This window comes from Papio anubis, chromosome 20 (assembly GCF_008728515.1).
Source record: "Papio anubis isolate 15944 chromosome 20, Panubis1.0, whole genome shotgun sequence".
Lineage (NCBI taxonomy): Eukaryota > Metazoa > Chordata > Mammalia > Primates > Cercopithecidae > Papio > Papio anubis.
In genome coordinates this window covers 1,260,175-1,287,528 of record NC_044995.1, presented here as the reverse complement: position 1 = coordinate 1,287,528, position 27,354 = coordinate 1,260,175, and the positions used below count along the sequence as shown (strand labels likewise).

The following is a 27,354-nucleotide window of genomic DNA, read 5'->3' as shown; positions in this document are numbered from 1 at the left end:
GTTCAAGCGATTATCCTGCCTCAGCCTCCCGAGTACCTGGGATTACAGGCACGTGCCACCAGGCCCAACTAATTTTGTATATTTAGTAAAGACGGTTTCTCCATGGTGGTCAGGCTGGTTGTGAACTCCCAACCTTAGGTGTTCCTCCCGCCTCAGCCTTCCAAAGTGCTGGGATTACAGGCGTCAGCCACCGTGCCTGGTCTCTTTTCTTTTCTTTCTTTCTTTTTTTTTTTGATGGAGTCTCACTCTGTCACCCAGAGTGGAGCGCATTGGCACGATCATGGCTCACTGCAGCCTCCGCCACCCAGATTCAACCAATCCTCCTGCCTCAGCCTTCTGAGTAGCTGGGATTACAGGCACATGCGCCACCACCACATCCGGTTAATTTTTGTATTTTTAGTAGAGATGGGGTTTCACCGTGTTGGCCAGGCTAGTCTCAAACTCCTGGCCTCAAGTGATCCACCCGCCTAGGCCTCCGAAAGTGCTGGAATTACAGGCGTGAGCCACTGCACCCGGCTTAAAAAAAGGACTTCTATTGATATGTAAAAATACAGCAGAAGAGTTCACCAATAATAAGTTTAAAGAATGTTTACAGCTGAATATCCCTGTGTAACCAACACTCCGATCAAGAAAAAGACTTTTTCTAGCATCCAGAGCCCCCCTTCCAGTTTTTACCCCTCAAAAATTATTTCTTTCCTGGCTTATAACATTGAAGTCTCGTTTTGTGTGTTTTTGAATTTTTTCTTTTTTTTCCGAGTTGGAATCTTGCTCTGTTGCCCATGTTGGAATGAAATGGCGCGATCTTGGCTCACCGCAACCTTCGCCTCCTGGGTTCAAGCAATACTCGTGGCTCAGCCTCCCAAGCAGCTGGGATTACAGATGCCCGCCACCATGCCCGACTAATTTTTGTATTTTTAGTAGAGACGGGTTTCACCATGTTGGCCAGGCTGCTTTGGAACTCCTGACCTCAGGTGATCTGCCCACCTCAGCCTCCCAAAGTGCTGGGATTACAGACGTGAGCAGCCATTCCTGGCCTTATCGACATCTTTTACAATCTATTTTTTTGGTACTAAGTCTTTGAAATCCAGTGTGTGTGTCATTTTCACGGCCCATGTTAATATGGACTCACTGTATTTCAAGCACTCACTGGTCAGATGTGGCTGGTGGCTGCCATAATGGGCATTGCTGGTCTGGATCTTGAAGAGGATGAAGAGACACCAGCACAAAAGTTACCAACACAGGCCGGGCGCGGTGGCTCACGCCTGTAATCCCAGCACTTTGGGAGGCCGAGGTGGGCAGGTCATCTGAGGCCGGGAGTTTGAGACCAGCCTGACCTGACCAACATGGAGAAACCCCGTCTCTACTAAAAATACAAAATTAAACTAGCGTGGTGGCACATGCCTGTAATCCTAGCTACTCGGGAGGCTGAGGCAGGAGAATAGCTTGAACCCAGGAGGCGGAGGTTGCTGTGAGCTGAGATTGCGCCATTGCACTCCAGCCTGGGCAACAAGAGCGACACTCCGTCTCAAAAAAAAAAAAAGGTTGCCAACATAAAAAATGGTGCGTACACACTCTGTCCTGCAATCTCATTTCTAGAGAGTCATCTATAAATACTTGTACATGCATATGAGAATATATGTACAAAGGTGCTCACTATGTTATAACCCAAAATATTGGAAACCACCTAAAATTTCACCATTAGGGAGGTGATTGAGTAAGCAAATTTGAAACTAACAACAGATTTCTTCTTTTTTTTTTTTTTTTTTTTTTTGAGACGGAGTCTCACTCTATCGCCCAAGCTGGAGTGCAATGGCGCGGTCTCGGCTCACTGCAACCCCCGCCTCCCGGCTTCACAAGATTTTCCTGCCTCAGCCTCCCAAGTAGCTGGGATTACAGGCACCTGCCACTACTCCTGGCTTATTTGTATTTTTAGTAGAGATGGGGTTTCTTTCTTTTTTTTTTTTTTAAATTCAAAACCTTGCTAAATTCATTTTTTTCTTTTTTATTATACTTTAAGTTCTAGGGGTACATGTGCACAACGTGCAGGTTTGTTACATATGTATACATGTGCCACATTGGTGTGCTGCCCCCATTAACTCATTGTGTACTTTAGGTATATCTCCTAATGCTATCCCATCCCGCTGAGACGGTGTTTCACCATGTTGGCCAGGCTGGTCTCGAAGTGCTGACCTCGTGGTCTGCCTGCCTCGGCCTCCCAAAGTGCTGGGATTACAGGCATGAGCCACCATGTCCGGCCTTCTTCTTTTCTTTTTTGAGACTGGGTCTCTCTCTGTCTCTCTATGATCACCAGCCTGGGTGATCATAGACAGTGGTGTGAGCATAGGTCACTGCAGCCTCAATCTCCCAGGCTCAGGTGATCCTCCCACCTCAGCCTCCAGAGTAGCTGGCACCACAAGTGTGCACCACTACACCTGGCTAATTTTTGTATTTTTTGTAGAGATGGGGTTTCTTCATGTTGCCCAGGCTGGTCTTGAACTCCTGGCCTCAAGCAATCCTCCCTCCTTGGCCTCCCAAAGTGCTGGGATTACAGGCATGATCCACCACACCCAGCTAAAGGATTTCTTATGCTGTTAAAACAGAACAAAGTATTTTAAAATTTATTTACAAAAACATTATTGACACCAGGTGCAGTGGCTCTTGCCTGCAATCCCAGCACTTTGAGAGGCTGAGGTGAGAGGATTACTTGAGCCCAGGAGCTCAAGACAAGCCTGGGCAGCATAGACCCCCGACTCTACAAAAAATAATAAAACCAAAACCAAAACATTATCCAGAAAAACAAAGTGATAAAGTACATTACTGGGGCCCAGCATAGTGGCTCACACCTGTAATCCTAGCAATTTGGGAGGCTGAGGCAGGAGGATCACCTGAGGTCAGGAGTTCAAGACCAGCCTGGCTGACATGGCAAATCCTCATCTCTACTAAAAATACAAAACGTAGCCGGGTGTGGTGGTGGGCACCTATAATCCCAGCTACTTGGGAGACTGAGTCAGGAGAAACTCTTGAACTTGAGTGGCAGAGGTTGTAGTGAGCCGGGATTATGCCACTGGACTCCAGCCTGGGTGACAAATTAAGACTCTGTCTCAAAAAAAAAAAAAACACTGTTATTGGAACGACTGATGAAATTTCAGTGAAGGCTGAGGATAGTGTGGTATCTGGCATAATTCCTTATTTTGATAAATATATTGTGGTTATGTCAGAGAATATCCTGTCATAACCGCAATATAAGAGATACATAGTGATGAATTTATGGTAAAGGAGCATGATGTTTCCAAAGTACTCTCAAATGATTCCAGAAAAAACTTAAATAGACATAGATATATACGCCTGTATTATTTTTCCAGGGTTTACCAGCCCCCACAATTGCATGAGCCAATTTCTTTCTGTCTTTTTTTCTGTGTATATGACGAAGTTTCGACCTTGTCACTCAAGGCTGGAGTGCAATGGCGCGATCTCGGCTCACTGCAACCTCCACCTCCCGAGTTCAAGTGATTCTGCTGCCTCAGCCTCCCAAGTCACTGGGATTACAGGTGCCCATCACCATGCCCGGCTAATTTTTTATATTCTTAGTACAGATGGGGTTTCACCATGTTGGCCAGGCTGGTCTTGAACTCCTGACCTTCAGGTGATCCACCCGCTTTAGCCTCCCAAAGTGCTGGGATTACAGGCGTGAGCCACCGTGCCCGGCCTCTGTCTTTTTTTTTTTTTTTTTGGAGACAGGGTCTTGCTCTATTGTCCAGGCTGCAGTGCAGTGGCACAATCATAGGTCACTGCAGCCTCGACCTCCTGGGGTCAGGTGATCCTCCTGCCTCTGCCTCCTAAGTAGCTAGGACTATAGGTATGCTCCACCACACCTGGATAATTTTTTGTGTTTTGTAGAGACGGGGGTTTCACTATGTTACCTAGGTCTGGAACTCCTGGACTCCGGTGGTCTTCCTACCGTGGCCTCCCAAAATGCTGGGATTACAGGCATGAGTTGTTGCTTCTGGCCCTGATTTCTTTCTTTTTCTTTCTTTTTTTTTGTTTTTTTGTTTTTTTGAGACAGTCTCACTTTGTCCCCCAGGCTGGAGCACAGTGGCATGATCTTGGTTCATTGCAACCTCTTCCTCCTGGGTTCAAGCAATTCTCCTGCCTAAGCCTCCCGAGTAGCTGGGACTACAGGCGCCCGCCACCATTCCCAGCTAATTTTTTGTATTTTTATTAAAGACGGGGTTTCTCAATGTTGGTCAAGCTGGTCTCGGACTCCTGACCTCAAGTGATCTTCCCGCCTCGGCCTCTCAAAGTGCTGAGACTGCAGGCGGGAGCCAATGCGCCCGGCTGCTTTTACTCTTCTTGCAACTTTTTTCATTTGACATTCCATTAAAATAAAAAGTTAAAAAATTTTTTTTCCTGAGGGGATGTTTTATCAAGGACAGCTTTATCAACGGTCCCGGACCTAAAAACGTTAAGAACCCATGATTTACGGTTGAGGAGGCAACTTCGATCCAAAATCCTAAAAGTCAAGTTCCTGTGACCTGGCTTCCTGAGCCTCCCCGCTCCCGCGCCCCCTGGAGGTCAGGACCAGAACAACACGGCATTCCTTTAATGCTCCAAATCGCCACAAATCGACCTTCGAAATCCTGGGTGAGTAAGGCAGACCGCTCACATGGCTTCAATTAGCAGAACTAAAACTTGCTGAACATCGTGCACCTGCATGTCCATCGCCAAACACAAACTCCGCCTTTGTAAAAGTCTAGGTGAATTCCCAGCTGAATTCAGAAGGGTGACAGGAATGGGACTTTTCACTGGTATTTTTCTTTCCTTTTTTCTTTTTTTTGGAGTCGGGAGGAGTATATTTCTGGATTGTTTAAATATTTACAATGAGCATCCATTTCCTTTGCAATTAAAAGAAAATCAGATTTTTTTTTTTTTTGAGACGGAGTCTTGCTCTGTCGTCCAGGCTGGAGTGCAGTGGTGCAATCTCGGCTCACTGCAACCTCTGCCTCCCAGGTTCAAGCGATTCTCCTGCCTCAGCCTCCCGAGTAGTTGGGACTACAGGCACCTGCCACCACGTTCAGCTAATTTTTGTATTTTTAGTAGAGATGGGATTTCACCATGTTAGCCAGGATAGTCTCACTCTCTTGAACTCGTGATCTGCTTGCCTCGGCCTCCCAAAGTGCTGGGATTACAGGCATGAGGACCACACCCAGCCAAAAACCAGATTTTTATTTTTATTTTTATTTATTTTTATTTTTTTAATTTATTTTATTTATTTATTTTTTTGAGACGGAGTCTCGCTCTGTCACCCAGGCTGGAGTGCGGTGGCCAGATCTCTGCTCATTGCAAGCTCCGCCTCCCGGGTTTACGCCATTCTCCTGGCTCAGCCTCCCGAGTAGCTGGGACTACAGGCGCCCGCCACCTCGCCCGGCTAGTTTTTTGTACTTTTTAGTTGAGACGGGGTTTCACCGTGTTAGCCAGGATGGTCTCGATCTCCTGACCTCGTGATCCGCCCGTCTCGGCCTCCCAAAGTGCTGGGATTACAGGCTTGAGCCACCGCGCCCGGCCCCAGATTTTTAAAAATTGAAGTTTGCTGTAGAAAAATACTGTGGGAGAAAGTTGTGGGTGGTGTTTTGTAGTCGCAAAAGGACATGAGAAAAAAAAACTGAGTGTGTTCCTGTAATTATCATAACAATCACACTCATTGTGCCGTAGGCTCCACAGGAGGGCTGTGAGCTGTGGTTACCAGATAAAATACAAGATTCCCAGATAAAATATGAAACAAAAAAATTTTTGTGATCTTAACTCACTGCAGTCTTGATCTCCTGGGCTGAAGCGATCCTCCTGCCTCAGCCTCCCAGGTAGCTGGGACCACAGGCACATGCCACCATGCCCAGCTAATTTTTAATTTATTTTGTTGAGATGGGATCTCACTGTGTTGCCCAGGCTGGTCTCAAACTCCTGGCCTTAAGTGATCCTTCCTCGGTGTCCCAATGCCCTGGGATTACAGGTATGAACCACCAGGCCCAACCCTGAAATTTAAAGTTAACTGGGCAGTCTGTAATGTGTTTATGTTTGTTTGTGTGGGTGTGTGTGCTAAATCAGGCAACCCTATTCTGAGCAGAGGAGTGCTCTGATCTGACTTAGATTTTAATAGGCTCCCTCTGGTTGCTGATGGAGATGAGACTACGGAGGGCGGGCAGTGAAGATCCCAGAGCGGAGGCTACTGCAATGGTCCAAGCAGGAGGTGATAGTGATTTGGTTTTTTTTGTTTTTTTTTGAGACAGAGTCGCGCTGTGTCACCCAGGCTGGAGTGCAGTGGCGTGATCTCGGCTCACTGCAAGCTCCGCCTCCCAGGTTCACGCCATTCTCCTGCCTCAGCCTCCGAGTAGCTGGGACTACAGGCGCCCGCCACCACGCCCGGCTAGTTTTTTGTATTTTTAGTAGAGACGGGGTTTCACCATGTTAGCCAGGATGGTCTCGATCTCCTGACCTCGTGATCCACCTGCCTCGGCCTCCCAAAGTGCTGGGATTACAGGCTTGAGCCACCGCGCCCGGCCGGTGATAGTGATTTGGATCAGGGTAACAGAGTCGAGGTGGTGAGGGGCTGACAGGTCATGGATCTATTCTGAAGGAAAGGCCAAGTCCAGGCTCCTTAGCTCGGCATTCAAGGCTTCTCTTCACCACAGGACACACTTCCTCTCTGGCTTCTCAGACCCTGTAGCAGATAGAATCATGACCCCTGATGGTGTCCACATCTTAATCCTCTGAATCTGTGAACAGGTGACCTTCCATGGCAAAAGGGACTTTGCGGATGAGATTAAAGATCTTTAGATGGGGGAGCGATTATCCTGGATTGGGTCTGGATGGGCTCACTGGAATCACAAGAGTCCTTATATGAGGAAGATAGAAATTTGAGACATATAGTAGAGGAGGAGGTGATGGGACCACAGAGGCAGGGATGGGCAGGGTGCAGCCACAAGCCAAGGAATGCCAGGAGCCCCCTGAACCTGGGAGAGGCAAGGAACAGATTCTGCCCTGGAACCTCTGGAGGGAGTGCTGACATCTTGATTTTGGACTTCTGGCCTGCAGAACCATGCCAAAATAATTGTCTGGCGTTTTTTTTTTTTTCCCCCCCTGAGATGGAGTCTTGCTCTGTAGCCCAGGCTGGAGTGCAGTGTTGCCATCTTGGCTCACTGCAACCTCCACCTCCTGGGTTCAAGCAATTCTTGTTCCTCAGCCTCCTGAGTAGCTGGGACTACAGGCATGAACCACCACACCCAGGTAATTTCTGTATTTTTAGTAGAGATGGGTTTTGCCATGTTGGCCAGGCTGGTCTCGAACTCCTGACCTCAATGATCTGCCTGCCTCAGCCTCCCAAAGTGCTGGGATTGCAGGCATGAGCCACTGCACCTGGCCCTAGTGTTAAGCCCACATTTTGTGCTAATTGGTTACAGCAGCCACAGGAAGGTAATCTAGGCTCCTTCCTTGCCCCAGGCTCTAGGAAGTATTTTAGAGCAGGGGTCCCCCACCCCTGGGCTGCAGACCTGTACTAGTCCATGGCCTGCTAGGAACCATGTGGCATAGCAGGAGGTGAGTGGCAGGTGAGTAAGCGAAGCTTCATCTGTAAATACAACCGTGCCCCAGCCGTGCCCCTTCGCTCGTGTTACCCTCTGAGCCCCGCCTCCCCTCTGAGCCCCGCCTGCTGTCAGATCAGCAACGGAATTAGATCCTCATAAGAGCGTGAACCCTGTTGTCAACAGCGCATGCGAGGGATCTGGGTTGCACGCTCCCTGTGAGAATCTAATGCCTGATGATCTGTCACTGTCTCCCATCACCCCCAGATGGGACCATCTAGTTACAGGAAAACAAGCTCAGGGATTCCACTGATTCTACATTATGGTGAATTGCATAATTATTTCATTATGTATTACAATGTAACAATAATAGAAATAAAGTACCCCACGAATGTAATACACTTGAATCATTCCAAAATCAGCCCCCACAACCTCTGGCCTGTAGAAAAATTGTCTTCCACAAAACCGGTCCTTGGTGCCAAAAAGGTTGGGGACCACGGTCTTAGAGAACAATGAAGCTGGAGAGGATGAAGTGTGGACCCCATTTCCAAGACGGAGGTGGTTGTGGCTTGTGTGGCTAGTGTGGCTTGTGGAGTGGGTGGGCGGTGTGTGGGGTGGATAGCGCCATCTTCTATTGCCCACTTCGTAACCCTAGAAGGAAGATTTTTTTCTTTTTCTTTCCTTTTTTTTTTTTGAGATTGAGTCTTGGTGTTGTCAGCCTGGGCTGGAGTGCAGTGGTGCGATCTCCGCTCACTGCAATGTCCGCCTCCCAGGTTCCAGCAATTCTCCTGCCTCAGCCTCCCGAGTAGCTGAGATTACAGGCACCTGCCACCACTCCTGGCTAATTTTTGTATTTTTAGTAGAGATGAGGTTTCACCATGTTGGCCAGGCTGGTCACGATGGGTTTTTTTTTTTTTTTTGAGACAGAGTCTTGCTCTGTTGCCCAGGCTGGAGTGCAATGGCATGATCTCGGCTCACTGCAACCTCTGCCTCCTAGGTTCAAGCAATTCTCCTGCCTCAGCCTCCCGATTAGCTGGGATTACAGGCTGGGGCCTTCAAAGGAAAGAGATAGATGGCTCCAGGCCAGGCGCGGTGGCTCACACTTGTAATTCTAGCACTTTGGGAGGTTGAGGTGGGTGATTGCCTGAGCTAAGGAGTTCGAGTCCAACCTGGCCAACATGGCGAAACCCCATCTTTACTAAAAATACAAAAAATTAGCCGGGGGTGGTGACACAGGCCTGTAATCCCAGCTACTCGGGAGGCTGAGGCAGGAGAATCGCTTGAACCAGGTAGGCAGAGGTTGCAGTGAGCTGAGATCGTATCACTGCCCTCCAGCCTGGGCAACAAGCAAGACTCCGTCTCAAAGAGAGAGAGAGAGAGAGAGAGAGGGCTCCAACTAGGGAAACCAAGGCCAGAAGAGGGGCCGAGCCTACAAAGGAACTTCCTCGGTTTTCCGAGCACTGGCCCCCCTTCTCTGCCTGGGAGGAGGTGGTTAGAGTCCCCTGGGTGTGTGCCCCGCAGAGGGAGCTCTGGCTGCAGTGCCCAGTGTGCAGACCAATGAGAGCCTCAGAGAGAAAGATGGTCATTTCCTCCCTGCATCTTCCCTTGGGGCTTTAAAAACCACACCCCTTGGGCCGGAGGGACCTTCGATCCTCGGGGAGCCCAGGAGACCAGAACATGGTGAGTCTCGAAGGGGAATGGGAGCAGGAAGCTTTGCCCAGGGTCCCTCCCATCTCTGCTCCCCTGGGTCCTTTCTCTCCCCAACTGTCACCATCGACTCTGTCTGTCTCTCCCTTTCCTTCTCTCTCCCTGTCTTCCACCTCCCACCTTCCCTCTCTCCCACATCCCAGGCTCTAACACTCCAGGACTGGGATGTGGCCATGGGAATAAGATTGTCAAGTTGTGGGAGCCACAGCAACCTCATGGGGCTGGGGTCCGAGAAAACTCCCCAGGGGAGGGGACCCTTGAGTTGGGTCTCATAAGATGACTAAGAATTCCACAAGCAGCCGAGCGCGGTGGCTCACGCCGTAATCACAGCACATTGGGGATTGTGCCAAGGTGGGAGGATTGCTTGAGGCCGGGAGTTGAAGACCAGCCTGGCCAACATAGTGACACCTTGTCTGTATTTTTTTATTTTTTTATTTTTATTTTTTTTTATTTATTTATTTATTTTTGAGACGGAGTCTCGCTCTGTCGCCCGGGCTGGAGTGCAGTGGCCGGATCTCAGCTCACTGCAAGCTCCGCCTCCCCGGTTTACGCCATTCTCCTGCCTCAGCCTCCAGAGTAGCTGGGACTACAGGCGCCCGCCACCTCGCCCGGCTAGTTTTTTGTATTTTTTTAGTAGAGACGGGGTTTCACCGTGTTAGCCAGGATGGTCTCGATCTCCTGACCTCGTGATCCGCCCGTCTCGGCCTCCCAAAGTCCTGGGATTTCAGGCTTGAGCCACCGTGCCCGGCCGTCTGTACTTTTTTTAAAAAAGAATTCCACAAGTGAAAAGATCTAGAAAAGGTCTTCCAGGCAGTAGGAATAGTAGAGAAAATGTTGGGAGGCTGGAAAGAACCAGTTTGGAGGAATGGTAAAGTTACTCACAAGCTCTTGCAGATAGATGTTCTTTTCTTTTTTGACTTGGGATCTTGCACGGTTGCCCAGGCTGGAGTGCAGTGGCACCGTCATAGCTCACTGCGATCTTGAACTCGGGCTCAAGTAATCCTCCCACTTTAGCCTTCTGAGTACCTGGGACCACAGGCATGCACCACTATGTCCGGCTAATTTTAAAATTTTTTATTCTTGTAGAGATGGGTTCTTGGCTATGTTGTCAGGGCTGGTCTCGAACTCCTGGCCTCAAGCCATCCTCCCACCTTGGCCTCCCAAAGCTCTGGGATTACTGGCGTAAGGCCATTGCACCCGGTCGTTTCAGATGTTCTACATGATAGAGATGGGGAAACCGAGGCCCAGGCAGGAGCAGAGATGGCCGGGGACCCTCCGTGGTTGGTGGCAGAATGAGGTTATGCCACGGATTCTGCGACTGTCAGAAGGAACGCACCCCAGGCTAGGTGAAGGTCCCTGTCATCCCTGCATCCGGCGTCCTGGGCACTGAGCCAGCAGAGCTGCGCCTCAGCACCTGCTGTAACACAGGCATTGCCTTGCTTCATCCATGTCAAAGAGGAAATGGAAGACAATTTGGATGGACCAGGGAGGGGACTCATGTTGCTTCATTCCTGCATTCCACCCTTGAGATCAGACCAGGGCAAATGGCACTCTCTGCTTCTTCTTTTTTCTTTCCAAAACATATTACAAAGTACCAAAGGACACTTGGTAAAAACTCATTCTCAGCCGGATGCGGTGGCTCATGCCTGTAATCCCAGCACTTTGGGAGGCCAAGGCAGGTGGATCACGAGGTCAGGAGATTGAAACCATCCTAGCCAACATGGTGAAACTCCGTCTCTACTAAAAATACAAAAATTAGCTGGGCGTGTTAGTGGGCGCCTGTAGTCCCAGCTACTTGGGAGGCTGAGACATGACAATCCCTTGAACCCAGGAGGCGGAGGTTGCAGTGAGCTGAGATTGCGCCACTGCACTCCAGTCTGGCAATAGAGTGAGACTCCGTCTCAAAAAACTAACAGAAAAAAAAGAAAACTCATTCTCCCTGCCTACCCCAGAGCCTCTGACTCCTTTTCTTTTCTTTTCTTTTTTTTTTTTTGAGACGGAGTTTTACTCTTGTCACCCAGGCTGGAGTGCAATGGCACGATCTTGGCTCACCGCAACCTCCGCCTCCTGGGTTCAAGCAATTCTCCTGCCTCAACCTCCCAAGTAGCTGGGATTACAGGCATGCGCCACCACGCCTGGGTGGTTTTTTGTCTTTTTAGTAGAGACGGAGTTTCACCGTATTGGCCAGGCTGGTCTTGAACTCCTGACCTCAGGTGATCCACCCACCTTGGTCTCCCAAAGTGCTGGGATTACAGGTGTGAGCCACTGTGCCTGGCCCTCTGACTCCTTTTCATTGCCCCCTCCCCTACCCAGAGGCAATCACAGGATGCCAGTTTGTGGTGGATCCTTCCAGAAACAGTTTACAGATGTCTGAGAGCACAGATGCTTAGGGAACAAAGTAAGGACTAGCGTGATGCAGGGAACCCCAAAACCGATCTCAGCTTCTGTCTCTACTGTGAAATAGCTGCAGAGATCTGTCCTCTCCTTATCTTTTTGTTTTTTCAAGACAGTGTCTTGCTCTGTTGCCCAGGCTGGAGTGCAGTGGTGTGATCTCAGCTCACTGTAACCTCCACCTCCTGGGTTCAAGTGATTCTCCTGCTTCAGCCTCCCAGGTAGCTGGGACTACAGGTGCCCGCCACCACGCCTGGCTAATTTTCGTATTTTTATTTTTCTATTTTTGTATTTTTAGTAGAGACAGGGTTTCACCCTGCTGGCCAGGCCAGTCTCAAACTCCTGGCCTCAAGCAATCTTCCTGCCTCAGTTTCCGAAAGTGCTGGGATTACAGTCGTGAGCCACCGTGCCTGGCCACCCTCTCCTTATCTTTAAAGTGAGGATAATACTAGAACCTACATCATAGACTAGATGAGAGAATTGACTGAGTGAATGCATGAAAAGTTCTTGTAATAGTGCCTGGTATACAGCTGGCACTCAATGTGGGTGACATTTCTATCCTTTCCCAGTCTTATAAATAGCAGTATGTTTTGTACAGTACTCTACATCTGACTTTTTTTCATGAATGACATATAGTATTATTAACTGGCATTTATTGAGTGCTTACTGCATACCAGGCATTGTATTAAGGCATTCATTAATTTCCCCTCAAGCAACCTTGAGGAAGGTACTTCATTCCCATGTAGTTCAAGGGAGTTGCCTCCTCCTGCTCCTTTTTTTCTTTTTTCTAGACAGGGTCTACTGAGGTCTCCCACCTCAGCCTCCTGACTAGGTGGGACTACAGGTGCATGCCACCACGCCCAGCTAGATTTAAACTTTTTTGTAGAGATGGGGTCTTGCTATGTTGCCCAGCCTGGTGCTTCTTTCTTTCTTTTATTCAGCTGAGTAATGTGCTAATAGGAGGTTTCATCCCCTTCAATGGAAATTTAGTTTGAATTCCAATATTTGGTCTGTTTTGTTTTGTTTTGTTTTGAGACGGAGTCTCGCTGTGTCACCCAGGCTGGAGGGCAGTGGTGTGATCTTGGCTCACTGCACCTCCGCCTCCTGGATTCTGGTGATTCTCCTGCCTCAGCCTCCCAAGTAGCTGGTATTACAGGTGCGCGCCACCACACACGGCTAATTTTTGTATTTTATTATTTTAATAGAGACAGGGTTTCATCATATTGGCCAGGCTGGTCTCAAACTCCTGACCCCATGATCCACCTGCCTCGACCTCCCAAAGTGCTGAGATTACAGGCGTGAGCCACCGCGCCTGGCTTCCAGCCACATTCTTTAATTCAGTATCTACAGACCTTCCAGTCCCATCTTGGCCACCAGCCAGCCGTGCTGACCTTTCGCTTCTGCTATGCAGAAACGGATTTTGAGACTCCGCCTAAAAAAAAAAAAAAAAAAAAAAAAAAAAAAAGAGGGTTTTGGAGCTCAGCTCTCAGGAGTTTCTCTCCTGTCTCTGTTCTTGCTAACTGAGAAGACTTGGAGAGGTCTCTTCATTTCTCTGTAGCCTCATTTTTCTCATCTGGAAAATGAGTGTTGCTATTGCAACAAGTCTCCTAGGGTTGCTTTGTGGGTTAAATGAGATAATACACGAGAAAGGCTCCGGACAGCTTGGCAATGATTATGGCTATTCTTGTAAGTACTGCGCCTTCTCCTTCACCGTGTTCTCATCTGATCGTTCACATCTTGCTGCCAGCACCCTTGTCTAAGCCACCGTCATGCCTCACGTCACCTGGACAGTTCCAATCTCCTTTTCCTCCCGGCTTCTGCTCTCTGCCCCTTTCTCCATGCAACAGACAAGGGTCCTTCTTCTAATGCGCACGTGAATTTAGGAACAATAATAGTACCTTGCCCTTCGTGCTGTTGTGACATAGATACACACTGTGATTAGGAAATTACTGAGCCAACGCTTGGGAAGCACCTGGAATAGTGCTAGGCAATTAGAACCCCCAGAGTAGCCCTGGACCTGCACTGCCCAGTATGTGGGCCACATGCCACAATGCAGCTGATCTACATTTATTTTTCACAATTTTATTTTATTTTTGAGATGGAATTTCGCTCTTGTTGCCCAGGCTGGAGTGTAGTGAAGCGATCTCGGCTCACTGTAGCCTCCACCTCCCGAGTTCCAGCGATTCTTCTGCCTCAGCATCCCAGATAGCTGGGACTACAGATGCACGTCACCACTCCCGGCTAATTTTTGTATTTTTTAGTAGAGACAGGGTTTTACCATGTTGGTCAGGCTGGTCTTGAGCTGCTGACCTCAGGTGATCCACCCGCCTGGGCCTCCCAAATTGCTGGGATTACAGGAGTGAGCTACTGTGTCCAGCTTATTTTATTTTTTAGAGATGGAGTCTCGCTCTGTCGCCCAGGATGGAGTGCAGTGGTGCAATCTCAGCTCACTACAACCTCTGCCTCCCAGGTTCAAGTGATTTTCCTGCCTTGGTCTCCTGAGTAGCTGGAATTACAGGTGCTTGCCATCACACCCAGCTAACTTTTGTATTTTTAGTAGAGACAAGGTTTCCCTATGTTGGCCAGGCTGGTCTTGAACTCCTGACCTCAAGTGATCCGCCCTCCTTGGTCTCCCAAAGTGCTGGGATTACAGGAGTGAGTCACCGCGCCTGGTCTCACCCCAGATGTTGGAGGTCTTTCCACATCATTATATAAACAACTTCCTCATTCTTTTTGTTTGTTTTTTTTCTTTTTTGTAGGGATAGGGTCTTGCTAGGTTACCCAGGCTGATCTTGAACTCCTGGGCTCAAGAAATCCTCCTGCTTCAGCCTCCCAAAAGTGCTGGGATTACAGGCCTGAGCCACTGCACCTGGCCAACTTTTCCATTCTTTTTGATAGCTGTGTAGTATTCCGTTGCCTAGATGTACCATCATTAATTTAGCCAGTCCCCTCTTGCTGGACATTTCAGTTATTTCCAGTATTTGGAGTGGTGACGCAGTGGCAAAACTTTGCAAGCCATTTGTGTCTAAAGATCCTGGAAACCACAGGATGTTGGAATCAGCATATTTTTTCTGCCTTTCTGAAGTCAACCAGAGGAAAGGACTGAGCGAGCTCATGGCAGGAAAGGAGCTTTGTCAGCTGACGAGGGAGTGACAAGGCAATGTCAGAGCAGAGGGTGAGGAGGCTTCCCTTAGGAGGGTCTGAGTCATTCTGTAGTCAAGGGTTGCTGGGAGCATGCGAAACCAGCAGACGCAAAAGTTACCTTCATGCATCACAGCCAAGTGGGGCATTCAAAATCTTTAACAACATGCTAAAGTGCAGAGGACCCCTGGGCAGGGTCTAGGGCCTCCTGCTGCACCTAGCATTAACTGTTTAGTGACATGAGCGTTGGGACCTGGAGTGGGGGTGTCCCAGAGTAGGAAACAGGAACTTAGGGTGCTGGGAGTGGGCAATAGAAGAGGTGGGTGGCTGAGGGCAGGGGCTGTTTACCAATGAAAATATTTTAAACAATGTTAACCTTCTATTTGGAAACATTTTCAAACTTACAGAAAAATGACAAGAATGGAACAGGCTCATATACATATACATTTTACCCAGGCTCTCCCAATTTACTATATCTATCTCTCCATTATCCATCCATTCATCCATCCATCCATCCATCCATCCATCCATCCATCCATCCATCCATCCATTATCTAGCTTTTTTTTTTTTTTTTTTGAGACAGAGTCTTGCTCTGTTGTCCAGGCTGGAGTGCAATGGAGTAATCTTGACTCATTGCAACCTCCACCTTCCAGGTTCAAGGGATTCTCCTGCCTCAGCCTCCCAAGTAGCTGGGACTACAGGCACACACCACCACGCCCAGCTAATTTTTTTGTACTTTTAGTGGAGATGGGGTTTTGCTATGTTGGCCAGGCTGGTCTTGATCTTCTGACCTCAAGTGGTTACAGGCATGAGCCACCACGCCCAGCCCATTGTCTATCTACTTATCCATCCTCTATCTCCCAATCATATCTCTATCTATCCATTGTCTATCAGTCATCTATCTATCCATCATCCATGCATCCACTCATTCGCCCATTCGTTATCTATCTATCCATCCATCCATTCATTCATTCATATCCATCCATCTTTCTATCATTTTTTTTTTTTTTTTTTTGAGACAGAAGTCTTTCTCAGTCAAGGCTGGAGTGCAGTGGCACGATCTCAGCTTACTGCAACCTCCGCCTCCCAGGTTCAAGTGATTCTCCTGCCTCAGCCTCTGGAGTAGCTGGGATTACAGGGGTGCGCCAACATGCTGGCTAATTTGTATATTTTTAGTGGCCTTTTTTGAATGGCGTCTTTCACTTAGCATCGTGTTTTCAAGATTCATCCACATTGTAGCATGTGTCAGCACTTCCTTTTCATGGCTGAGTAATATTCCACCACATGACTAAACAACCCCTTTTTCATTCACTCATTAGCAGAAAGTGACATCTTAGCTTTCAATAATTTACTCATGGGGGTGATTCCACCAGTAAATGCCCACTGCCTACAGCCTGGTTAACCTTGGGCAGGTACAATGTTAGGGAACTAGAAATAAAAAAAGGACTATCCAGGCATGGTGACTTTTACATCTGTAATCTCAGCACTTTGGGAGTTCAAGCCTGGAGGGTTGCTTGAAGTCAGGAGTTTGAGACCATCCTGTGCAACAAAGTGAGACCCCATCTCTACAAAAAAAAAAAAAAGAAAAAACAAAAAACAAAAATTAGCTGGGTGTGGTAGTGCACAACTGTAGTCCTAGCTACTCGAGAGGCTGAGGCAGGAGGATTGCTTGAGCCAGAGGGGTTGGGGTGACAGTGATCCATGATTGCACCACTGCACACAAGCCTGGGTGACAGATCAAGACCCCATCTCAAAAAAAAAAAAAAAAAAAAAAGGAGAGAAAAAGGAAATATAAAAAGGGAGCTGGGCCTGTAATCTCAGCACTTTGGGAGACCAAGGCGGGAGGATTGCTTGAACCCAGGAGTTTGAGACCAGCCTGGGCAGCACAGTGAGATCCTCCTCTTTACAGAAAATTAAAAATTAGCTGGGCACAGTAGTATGCACCTGTAGTCCCAGCTGCCTGGGAGGCTGAGGCAGGAGGATCACCTGAGCCTGAGAAGTCAAGGCTGCAGTGAGCCAAGGTTGCACCCCTGAGCTACAGCCTAGGTAGCAGAGTGAGACCCAGTCTCCAAAAAAAAAAAAAGGTTCAGAGATGTGGATCTGAGCTCTTCAATAATCGAAGTATTGACAAATAATAATACCAATGGCTGCCACTTGTCCCCTTCTCTGTGTCAGATGCTGTGCTAGGTGCTTAGGCATTTTTCATCTTATCTAATCTTCGAGGTGAATATTTTAAAAGTGTAAAAACCAGGCCGGGCACAGTGGCTCACGCCTGTAATCCCAGCACTTTGGGAGGCCAAGGTGGGTGGATCACGAGGTCAGGAGTTCGAGACCAGCCTAACTAACATGGTGAAACCCTGTCTCTACTAAAAATACAAAAATTAGTGGGGCATGGTGGTGGGCGCCTTTAGTCCCAGCTACTCAGGAGGCTGAGGCAGGAGATTCACTTGAACCTGGGAGGCAGAGGTTGCAGTGACCTGAGATTGTGCCACTGCACTCCAGCCTGGCGACAGATCGAGACTCTGTCTTGGCCAGGCTGGTCTCGAACCCCTGACCTCAGGTGATTTGCCCACCTCAGTCTCCTAAAGTGCTGGGGTTACAGGCATGAGCCACCACACCTGGCCTGAAATGGGCATATTAAGGGAACCTCCTTGTAGGTTGTGGTCAGGATCGAAAGAACAAATTCCATGTGGCACGTATAGCAGGTGCTCAGTAAGTACTGGCTGCTTTCGTATGACTACTCAGTGCCTTGATGGGTGCTTTACTGCAGTGTCTGATGGCTCTGGGCACAGATTTTGCCTACAAGGCTTTCTCTAGTCCAGCTGCCATGGACTGCAGCCTTTCTTTCTTGGGTGCATGACAGCTTCCTGCAGCTCTGTCTAGGAAGAAGTGATCAGGACCTTTTTTTTTTTTTTTTAGATGGAGTCTCACTCTATTGCTCAGGCTGGAGTGCAATGGGGCTATCTCGGCTCACTGCAACCTCTGCCTCCTGGGTTCAAGCAATTCTGCCTCAGCCTCCCGAGTAGCTGGGATTACAGGTGCACACCACCACGCCCCTACAAATCCACCACGGCCATTCTTAGTCATCTATAGCCCTGCCCTCCTTTCTTCCTCTGTCCCTCTCTCCCTCTCTGCTTTCTTCCTCCCTAATTTCCTCCTCCCTCCTTTGTTTCTTTTCTTTCTTCCTTTCACCCTTCTTCCCTTCCTCATTTCCTTCTCCTTCCCTCCTTCATTCCCTCCTCTCTCTCTTCTCTCTTTCTTCCTCTTCCCTTCCTTCCTTCCTCCTTCCCTCTCCTCCTCTCTCTCCCTCTAGTTACTCCTTTTGCTGGAGTGTTTTTTGTGGAGTCCTAATTAGGGAAAAGGAGTCAGGTGGCAGGACCGAGGGAAAGCAATAAGAGGAAGGAGATAAACTATACATCTGCCTGTCTTCATGGTCTAGGACACACAGCTCTCCTGTGCAAATAACTCCCAATTTTCCTGCGTCCAGCTGTCGCCAGATACTCAGCTAATAGAAAAATGCAAGTTATCTCACTGCAACCTTGGTGTTACTGGAACTTCACAAAGCCCTTTTCACACACAGCACAAGCACCAGCATATAAAATCGCTAGCGAGCCTTCGTCTCTTTGCAGTTAGCTCCTCTGTTGCTGACCTGCCCATTGCACTCTTACAACGTATTTTCCTACTTTCTCTAATAAATCTGCTTTTCTTTACCTACAACTGTCTTGGTAAATTCTTCTACCCTGCATCACTGGTCCCAAATAGTCACATTTACCTGTGATATTATTGTTATGTTTGTGAGAGAGGGTCTCACTATGTTGCCCAGGCTGGAGTGCAGTGGTGTGATCATAGCCCACTGCAGCCTTGACCTCTTAGGCTCTAGTGATCCTCCTGCCTCACCCTTCCAAGTACACCAAGTACACAGGAGTACACCACCATACCTGGCTACTTTTTTTTTTTTTTTTTTTTTTGTAGAGACAGGGTCTTGCTATGTTGCTCAGGCTGGTCTCTAACTCCTGGGCTCAAGCAATCCTCCCACCTTGGCCTCCAAAGAGCCGGGATCACAGGCATGAGCCACAATGCTTGGCAAAAAAATCTATTTCTTATTCCTGTTTGTATCTTCCTCTTGCTGCCCCCAAACATTTTGTTCAGGGTTGGCACCATGATCCTACAATCAGTCTTAGTGTCCCAAGAAGAGAGGCAATCGGAGATTCAGTGCCACTGAGGTGAGGCAGCAGAAAAGACACAGAACCATCTATGAAGTACTTTTTGCCAAAAAAAGAAAAAAATTGTACCTAAATCTAATCGAAGTTCTAGATCTCAAACTACCACTTTACAGCAAAAACCAAGGAAGAAAGGAACAGGTGAAATAACAGCACACCTAAAAAATCAGCAAAATCTACTTGAAATTGATAACTCCTGGCCGGGCATGGTGGGTCTTGCCTGTAATCCCAGCACTTTGGGAGGCCAAGGTGGGCAGATCACAAGGTCAGGAGTTTGAGACTGCCTGACCAACATGGTGAAACCCTGTCTCTACTAAAAAATACAAAAATAAGCTGGGCGTGGTGGCACATTGCCTGTAATTGCAGCTACTCAGGAGATTGAGGCAGGAGAATCGCTTGAACCCGGGAGGCAGAGATCCAAGATCCCGCCACTGCACTCCAGCCTGGTGACAGAGTAAGACTCTGTCTCAAAAAAAAAAAAAAAAAAAAGAAATGGATAACTCCTCCTAATGGCTTTGGGTTTTGAAATTATATCAGTTAGAACAGATGGGCTGCTGGCCGGGCATGGTGGCTCATGCCTGTAATCCCAGCACTTTGGGAGGCCAAGGCAGGTGGATCATCTGAGGCGGGGAGTTCGAGACCAGCCTGACCAACATGGAGAAACCCCATCTCTACTAAAAATACAAAATTAGCCAGACATGGACATGGTGGTGCATTCCCGTAATCCCAGCTACTCAGGAGGCTGAGGCAGGAGAATCGCTTGAACCCGGGAGGCGGAGTTTGCGGTGAGCAGAGATCGCACCACTGCACTCCAGCCTGGGCAACAAGAGCAAAACTCAGTCTCAAAAAAAAAAAAAAAAAAAAGACCAGATGGGCTACTCGGCTCTCTATGGGAGGATAAAAAGGGAGGCGAAGAGCAGTAGATGAACATGCAGAGGGTCACACAGGCTTCACATAGGGCAGTCAGGATCTGAACCCTAGAGGACTGACTCCAAATCCAGTGCTGCTAACCTGAGTGCCATTCTGAGCCCACCACTACTGGACTACTGGAGCCCAAGTCAAAAGCATTCGCATAGACTCATACTTGTAATCCTAGCACTTTGGGAAGCTAAAGCAGGTGAATTGTTTGAGGCCAGAAGTTTGAGACCAACCCTGGCAACATAGCAAGACCCCATCTCTACTAAAAATTAAAAAAATAAGCCAGGCATGGTGTGTGCCTGTAGTCACAGCTACTTGGGAGGCTGAGGCGAGAAGGTTGCTCGAGACTCGGAGATTGAGGCTTCAGTGAGTCATGATCACACCGCTTGTACTCCAGCCTGGGTGACAGAGACTCTGTCTCTAAAAAGTTTTTTAAAATAGTGTTTTTATGCAATCTTTTTTTTTTTTTTTTTTTTTTTTTGAGACGGAGTCTCGCTCTGTCGCCCAGGCTGGAGTGCAGTGGCGCGATCTCGGCTCACTGCAAGCTCCGCCTCCCGGGTTCACGCCATTCTCCTGCCTCAGCCTCCCGAGTAGCTGGGACTACAGGCGCCCACAACCGCGCCCGGCTAATTTTTTTTGTATTTTTAGTAGAGACGGGGTTTCACCGTGGTCTCGATCTCGTGAGCTTGTGATCCGCCCGCCTCGGCCTCCCAAAGTGCTGGGATTACAGGCGTGAGCCACCGCGCCCGGCCGCAATCTTTTTTTTTTGGACAGTCTCGCTCTGTTGCTAGGCTGGAGTGCAGTAGCACAATCTCAGCTCACTGCAACCTCCACCTCTTGGGTTCAAGCAATTCTCCTGCCTCAGCCTCCTGAGTAGTAGCTGGGACTACAGGTGCCCGCCACCATGCCCGGCTAATTTTTATATTTTTAGGAGAGACGGGGTTTCACCATGTTGGCCAAGCTGGTCTTGATCTCTTGACCTCGTGATCCGCCCACCTTGGCCTCCCAAAGTGCTGGGATTACAGGCGTGCGCCACTGCACCCAGCCCCATACAGTCTTTTAAAGAATCAAAATTAATGCAAAAAAGTCCATGGTGAGAAAAAAAATCCAAATTTTAACTAAAGACCATCTGCTTTCATTTGTTTGTTTTAGCACACCGCATTATTGCACAACAGGAAATGTAGAGGCTGGTCCCCAACATTCTATTTTTATGACCAGTTTATACAGGCACCCCACAAGCCCTTTTCCCAACAAGGAACCTTGTTTTCCAATCTACAGATGCCTCGAACTCTCAGCTGGGCGGGTTCACCCAGGTTCACAGTGTGACAAGAGCATGCAATCAGATTAGGCAACGTGGGGCTTTATGTAGTCATGGGTGTTTTGTGGTCTTGCGTTCTTTTGCTAAGCTTTATAAACATTTTCTTCTTGGTTCAAACTATGGGAATGGCCGGGCACAGTGGCTCATGCCTATAATCCCGGCACTTTGGGAGGCTAAGGCGGGTGGGTCACCTGAGGTCAGGAGTTCGAGACCAGCCTGGCCAACATGGTGAAATCCCGTCTCTACTAAAAATACAAAAATTAGCCAGACATGTTGGTGGGCACCTGTAATCCCAGCTACTCAGAAGGCTGAGGCAGGAGAATCGCTCAAACCCAAGAGGCAGAGGTTGCAGTGAGCCGAGGTCGTGCCACTGCACTCGAGCCTGGCCAATAAAGTGAGACTCTGTCTCCAAAAAAAAAAATAATAATAACAAGCGGTGTGTCCTTCACTGACCAGTCTGAATGGGTAGTGGCTACAGCCTTGCAGTAGGGCTAGACTTTAACCATTAGGTTTCCAGATTGTGGGGAAGTGGGGAAGTCCAGGGGCTTCACAGGATGGGACTGAGGGGAGAGTGGCAGGCTGGCAAGGGGCCCAACCAGCATGGAATCATTTCAATTTTTTTTTTTTTTTTTTGAGGCAGGGTCTCACTCTGTCACCCAGGCTGGAGTGCAATGGTGTGATCTCAGCTCACTGCAACCTCTGCCTCCTGGGCTCAGGTGATCCTCCCACCTCAGCCTCCGGAGTAGCTGGGACGACAGGCAAGTGCAACCACATCCGGCTAATTTTTGTATTTTCAGTAGAGACGGATTTTTGCCATGTTGCCCAGGCTATTCTTGAACTCCTGGGCTCAAGCAGTCTGCCCGCCTCGGCCTCCCAAAGTGCTGGGATTACAGGCGTGAGCCACCACGTCTGCCTTAATATTTTAGTAAGTGGTATGACACCCTGGCTGACTCTCAGCCCTCAGCATCCCCATTTCCTAGGAAGAAAAAGCCACACAGGGGAAAAGCCACATGTCTGGGCCAGGATGCCCCCTCCCCGGGCCTGTGTCTGCAGACTCATCCTCTCTGCTCTCTCCAATTCCCCTTAGGACCCCTTCGGTAGTACCACCCCTGATTATGGGCACTACGATGACAATAATATCCTGGACTCCAACACCCCTGTGGATAAAACTTCTAACACGCTGCGTGTTCCAGACATCCTGGCCTTGGTCGTCTTTGCAGTCGTCTTCCTGGTGGGAGTGCTGGGCAATGCCCTGGTGGTCTGGGTGACGGCATTCGAGGTCAAGCGGACCATCAATGCCATCTGGTTCCTCAACTTGGCAGTAGCTGACTTCCTCTCCTGCCTGGCGCTGCCCATCTTGTTCACGTCCATTGTGCAGCATCACCACTGGCCCTTTGGCGGGACCGCCTGCCGTATCCTGCCCTCCCTTATCCTACTCAACATGTACGCCAGCATCCTGCTCCTGGCCACCATCAGTGCCGACCGCTTTCTGCTGGTGTTTAACCCCATCTGGTGCCAGAACTTCCGAGGGGCCGGCTTGGCCTGGATGGCCTGTGCCGTGGCTTGGGGTTTAGCCCTGCTGCTGACCATACCCTCCTTCCTGTACCGGGTGGTCCGGCAGGAGGATTTTTCACCAAAGGTGTCGTGTGGCGTGGACTACAACAATGACACACGGCGGGAGCGAGCTGTGGCCATTGTCCGGCTGGTCCTGGGCTTCCTGTGGCCCCTACTCACACTCACGATCTGTTACACCTTCCTCCTGCTCCGGACGTGGAGCCGCAGGGCCACGAGGTCCACCAAGACACTCAAGGTGGTGGTGGCGGTGGTGGCCAGTTTCTTTATCTTCTGGTTGCCCTACCACGTGACGGGGACAATGATGTCCTTCCTGCACCCGTTGTCACCCACATACCTGCAGCTGAAGAAGCTGGACTCCCTGAGTATCTCCTTTGCCTACATCAACTGCTGCATCAACCCCGTCATCTATGTAGTGGCTGGCCAGGGCTTCCAGGGCCGACTGCGGAAATCCCTCCCCAGCCTCCTCCGGAACGTGTTGACTGAAGAGTCCGTGGTCAGGGAGAGCAAATCATTCACGCGCTCCACGGTGGACACTACGACCGAGAAAACCCAGGCAGTGTAGGCGATAGCCTCATGGGCCACTGTGGCGCGATGTCCCCTTCCTTCCCGGCCACTCTCCTTCCGCTTGTTTTCACTCTGCTCTTCGTGGGATGGCGTTACCTTAGCTAACTAACTCTCCTCCATGTCGCCTGTCTCTCCCAGACTAGCCCCTCCTCTTCCAGCGGAACTCTTCTCATCCTTCCTCATTTGCAAGGTGAACGCTTCCTTCTAGGAAGCCCCCCCGGCCCCCACCCCACACATCGTCTTTCCATCCCAGGCTTTTGTAAAACAAACAGAAACCCACGTATCTGGGGTATTTCCATATAGCAATAGGTGTGAACAGGGAACTCAGAATACAGACAAATAGAAAGATTCTCCCTTTAAAAAAATGTATTTATTTTATGGTGAGTTGGAAAAAATGTAACTGGAATCTTAAAAGTTCTTTGGGATAAAACAGAAGTCCATGGAGTTATCTAAGCTCTTGTGAGTTGATTTAAAAAAGAAAATTAGGCTGAGAGCAGTGGCTCACGCCTGTAGTCCCAGAACTTTGGGAGGCTGAGGCTGGTGGATCACCTGAGGTCAGGAGTTCCAGACCAGCCTGGCCAGCACGGTGAAACCCCGTCTGTACTAAAAATAGAAAAAATTAACCAGGCATGGTAGTGGGTGCCTGTAATCCCAGCTACTTGGGAGGCTGAGGTGGGAGAATTGCTTGAACCTTGGAGGCAGAGGTTGCAGTGAGCCACGATCACTCCATTGCACTCCAGCCTGGGTGACAGAGGGAGACTGTCTCAAAAGCAAAAACAAAAACAAAAACACCTAAAAAGCCTACAGTTTTGTTTTTACTTTGTTTTTAAATTATACTTTCTATTTTGAGATCATTGCAAACTCAACACAGTTGTAAGTAATGATGCAGAGGGATCTTGTGTACCCTTCACCCAGCCTCCCCCAATGGCAACATCTTGCAAAACTACAGTGTAGTCTCATAACCAGGATATTGACATTGACACAGTGAAGATATGGGACATTCCCATCACCACGAGGATCTCCAGGATACCTACCTCCTCCACCCCCACACTCCAGCCTTTTCCCTAAACCCTGGCGACCAAGAATCCACTCTCCATTTCTCCAGTTCTATAATGTTGTCATTTCAAGAATGTTATACAATGTAATCATATGGTATGTAATCTATTTTGAGCTTTTTTAAAAAAATAGTATGCATGACTTTAATGATGAAAATAAAAATAATGAATATTGAAATCTTGTGTTATTTCTAATGAATAATTGACTTTGCAGTAGGTATTAGTCCATTTGCACACTGCTGATAAAGACATACCCAAGACTGGGAAGAAAAAGAGATTTAATTGGATTTACAGTTCCACATGGCTGGGGAGGTCTCACAGTCATGGCAGGAGGCAAAGGCACTACTTACATGGCGGTGGCAAGAGAAGAAGAGGAAGAAGCAAAAGTGGAAACCCCTGTGAAACCCATCAGATCTTGTGAGACTTATTAACACAAGAATAGCAAGGGAAAGACCAGACCCCGACCCACAACACATGGGAATTCTGAGAGATACAATTCAAGTTGAGATTTGGGTGGGGAGACAGCAAAACCATGTCGCAATATTTCTGCTTTGATTGTGTAGTGAGAAGGTGCATGGATTATCTAGAAATAGCATGCAGACCAGCCAGGTGTGGTGGCTCGTGCCTGTAATCCCAGCACTTTGGGAGGCCGAGGCAGGCAGATCACTTGAGGTCAGGAGTTTGAGACCAGCCTGCCAACATGGTGAAACCCCATCTCTACTAAAAGTACCAAAATTAGCTGGAGTGTTGGTGCACACCTGTATGTAATCCCAGCTACTTGGGAGGCTGAGGCAGGAGAATTGCTTGAACCCGGGAGGTGGAGGTTGCAGTGAGCCAAGATCATGCCATTGCACTCCAGCCTAGAGTGAGACTCTGTCTCAAAAAAAAAAAAAAGAAAAAATTAAATTTAGAAATAGTGTACAGACCCAATGTTGTCCAACAGAAATATGATGTGGGCCACATGTATATCTTTGTTTTCTAGTAGCCACATTAAATAAGTAAAAAGAAATAGATGAAATACTTAATAATATAATACAATCATATGTTATATTAAGAACAATGAGGTGGTGGCTTACGTCTGTAATCCCAGCACTTTGGGAGGCCAGCCTGGGCAAAATAGTGAGATCCCATCTTCAAAAAAATTAGTACGAGTGTGGTGGCTCATGCTTGTAATCCCAGCACCTTGGGAGGCTGAGTGGGGCAGATCACGAAGCCAGGAGTTTGAAATCAGCTTGGCCAACATGGCAAAAACCCATCTCTACTAAAAATACAAAAATTAGCCGGAGGTGATGATGCACGTCTGTAATCCCAGGTACTCAGGAGGCTAAGGCATGAGAATAACTTGAACCCGGGAGGCAGAGGTTGCAGTGAGCCATGATAGTGCCACGGCACTCTAGCCTGGGTGACAGAGTGAGACTCTCTCAAAAAAAAAATTTTTTTTTAATTAAAAAATTAGCCAGTGTGGTGGTGGTGCCTGTGGTCCCAGGTACTCGGGAGGTCGAGGCTGGAGGATCACTTGAACACAGGAGTTTGAGGCTGCAGTGAGTTGTGATTGCACCACTGCACTCCAGCTTGGGTGACAGAGCAAGACCCTGTCTCCAAACAAAAAAACAAACAAACAAAAAATTGCCTAAGTGTCTCGATGGACAGATGCTGCAGTCTCTTGAGCTTGCAGAAGCGGCTGTGAGTGGCGTCTGTGCCTGCTTAAGAGTAGATGTTGGTACCTGGGACAAGATCCACTCTGGAACTTGTGCTTATTCGTGCAGATTCCCTGGGCATTGAGGTCACAGGGAAGGACCTGAGCCCCAGCCGCCTTCAGCTCCTGGGGGTGGGCTCCTGGCAGCTCCCTCCCCAAGAAGACAACATCAACCTCCTGGGCTCCTGGCCTCCTCCTGCCTGCTCCGGTCTCTTCCATGGCTGCCCCTGACCTAGACAGTTTCCCTCTGCCTCTCTGCTGGACCCTTCTCTGCGTCCCTTGCAGAGTTTTTTCCTCTTCGACGTTGGCGTTCCTCAGCTGTGTGTCCAACTCACTGGGTGCGCTCACTCCTGCAGCTTCACCCAATACCTTTAGCCTCTCTCTTTCCACACCTGGCCTCCCCACCCACTTGCCACAGCCAGACTGACCTCCGCAATCTCCCCGGAACCTCTTCTTCCCCTTCCCTCCCGACTCCAGAGACAACCCCACGGTCCTCCCAGTCACCCAGGCCTGAGCCTGGGGCCCATCCCGGATGCTACCTCCTTCCCAACCCATGCCCTGCCTGGCCCATGCCCTTCATCCTCTCCCAGTTGGCTCTCTGCCTTGCCCCTTCCCTGATTTCCTGGCTGCTCATTCTGTTTTTCCCAGACCATCTCTGCCTCTATTCTACCTTCCTTCAGGGGCTGCCTCCTCCAGGAAGACCTCCCTGACTTCCTCCTCTGCCTCCACAACCCCTAAGTTCTATCTCTATTCCCAGTCATCCTGTAGCTTTCCTGACTTCGGAAGTTGCAGGCAGTCAGTATTTTCTCCCCACCCTGATTTGGGAAGGAGATAGTGTCCCAAGAGCTGGGCCCCACAGCGGTCTTCTAGATACAATTGGAGGCCAAGGAGTGGGATCCAGGTAGCCTTTCCAAGGCAGCCCCCATCTGGTGTTGACCAGCCTTGCCCAGGACGGAAGTGGGCTGAAGGGGCAGACAATTGCCAGATCTGCAGCTTGGGGAATCTGCTGGGTCAGCAAGTTCTGAAGGGGAAGTGGTAGGAAAGGGAAGTGGATGATGGGCTTGGCTGAGTCAGGCTGTATCCCCTTTCCTGCACCCACCCCCGCTCCCTGCATCCCTGGGATCTTATTCACATGTCTACTCTGCAGACCAGGGTGCCTCCAAGCCCTGAGACCAAAGCCGCCTCCTCTTTATCTTT

At 48.9% G+C, this 27,354-nt stretch overlaps 1 protein-coding gene across 2 annotated transcripts; it reads left to right on the top strand.

Moving 5' to 3' along the window:
• The first annotated feature begins 4,407 nt into the window (after positions 1-4,407).
• Positions 4,408-24,639, top strand: C5AR1 (complement C5a receptor 1). 2 transcript variants are annotated; one of them, XM_021931241.2, is made up of 2 exons: positions 4,408-4,641; positions 22,355-24,639. In XM_021931241.2, the coding sequence occupies exons 1-2, from the start codon at positions 4,603-4,605 to the stop codon at positions 23,402-23,404; spliced, it is 1,089 nt and encodes a 362-aa protein (XP_021786933.1). In that variant the 5' UTR covers positions 4,408-4,602; the 3' UTR covers positions 23,405-24,639. The 2 variants fall into 2 exon arrangements, with proteins under 2 accessions (XP_021786933.1, XP_003915835.1); XM_003915786.5 differs by lacking the exon at positions 4,408-4,641 and adding an exon at positions 9,120-9,251.
• Positions 24,640-27,354: the final 2,715 nt, after the last annotated feature.

Excerpts from the sequence above, each read along its gene's own strand:
- C5AR1 (XM_021931241.2), top strand. The coding sequence starts at position 4,603 with ATGCTCCAAATCGCCACAAATCGACCTTCGAAATCCTGG. Across the intron at positions 4,642-22,354 it reads ATCGACCTTCGAAATCCTGG|GACCCCTTCGGTAGTACCAC; the intron begins GTGAGTAAGGCA and ends AATTCCCCTTAG.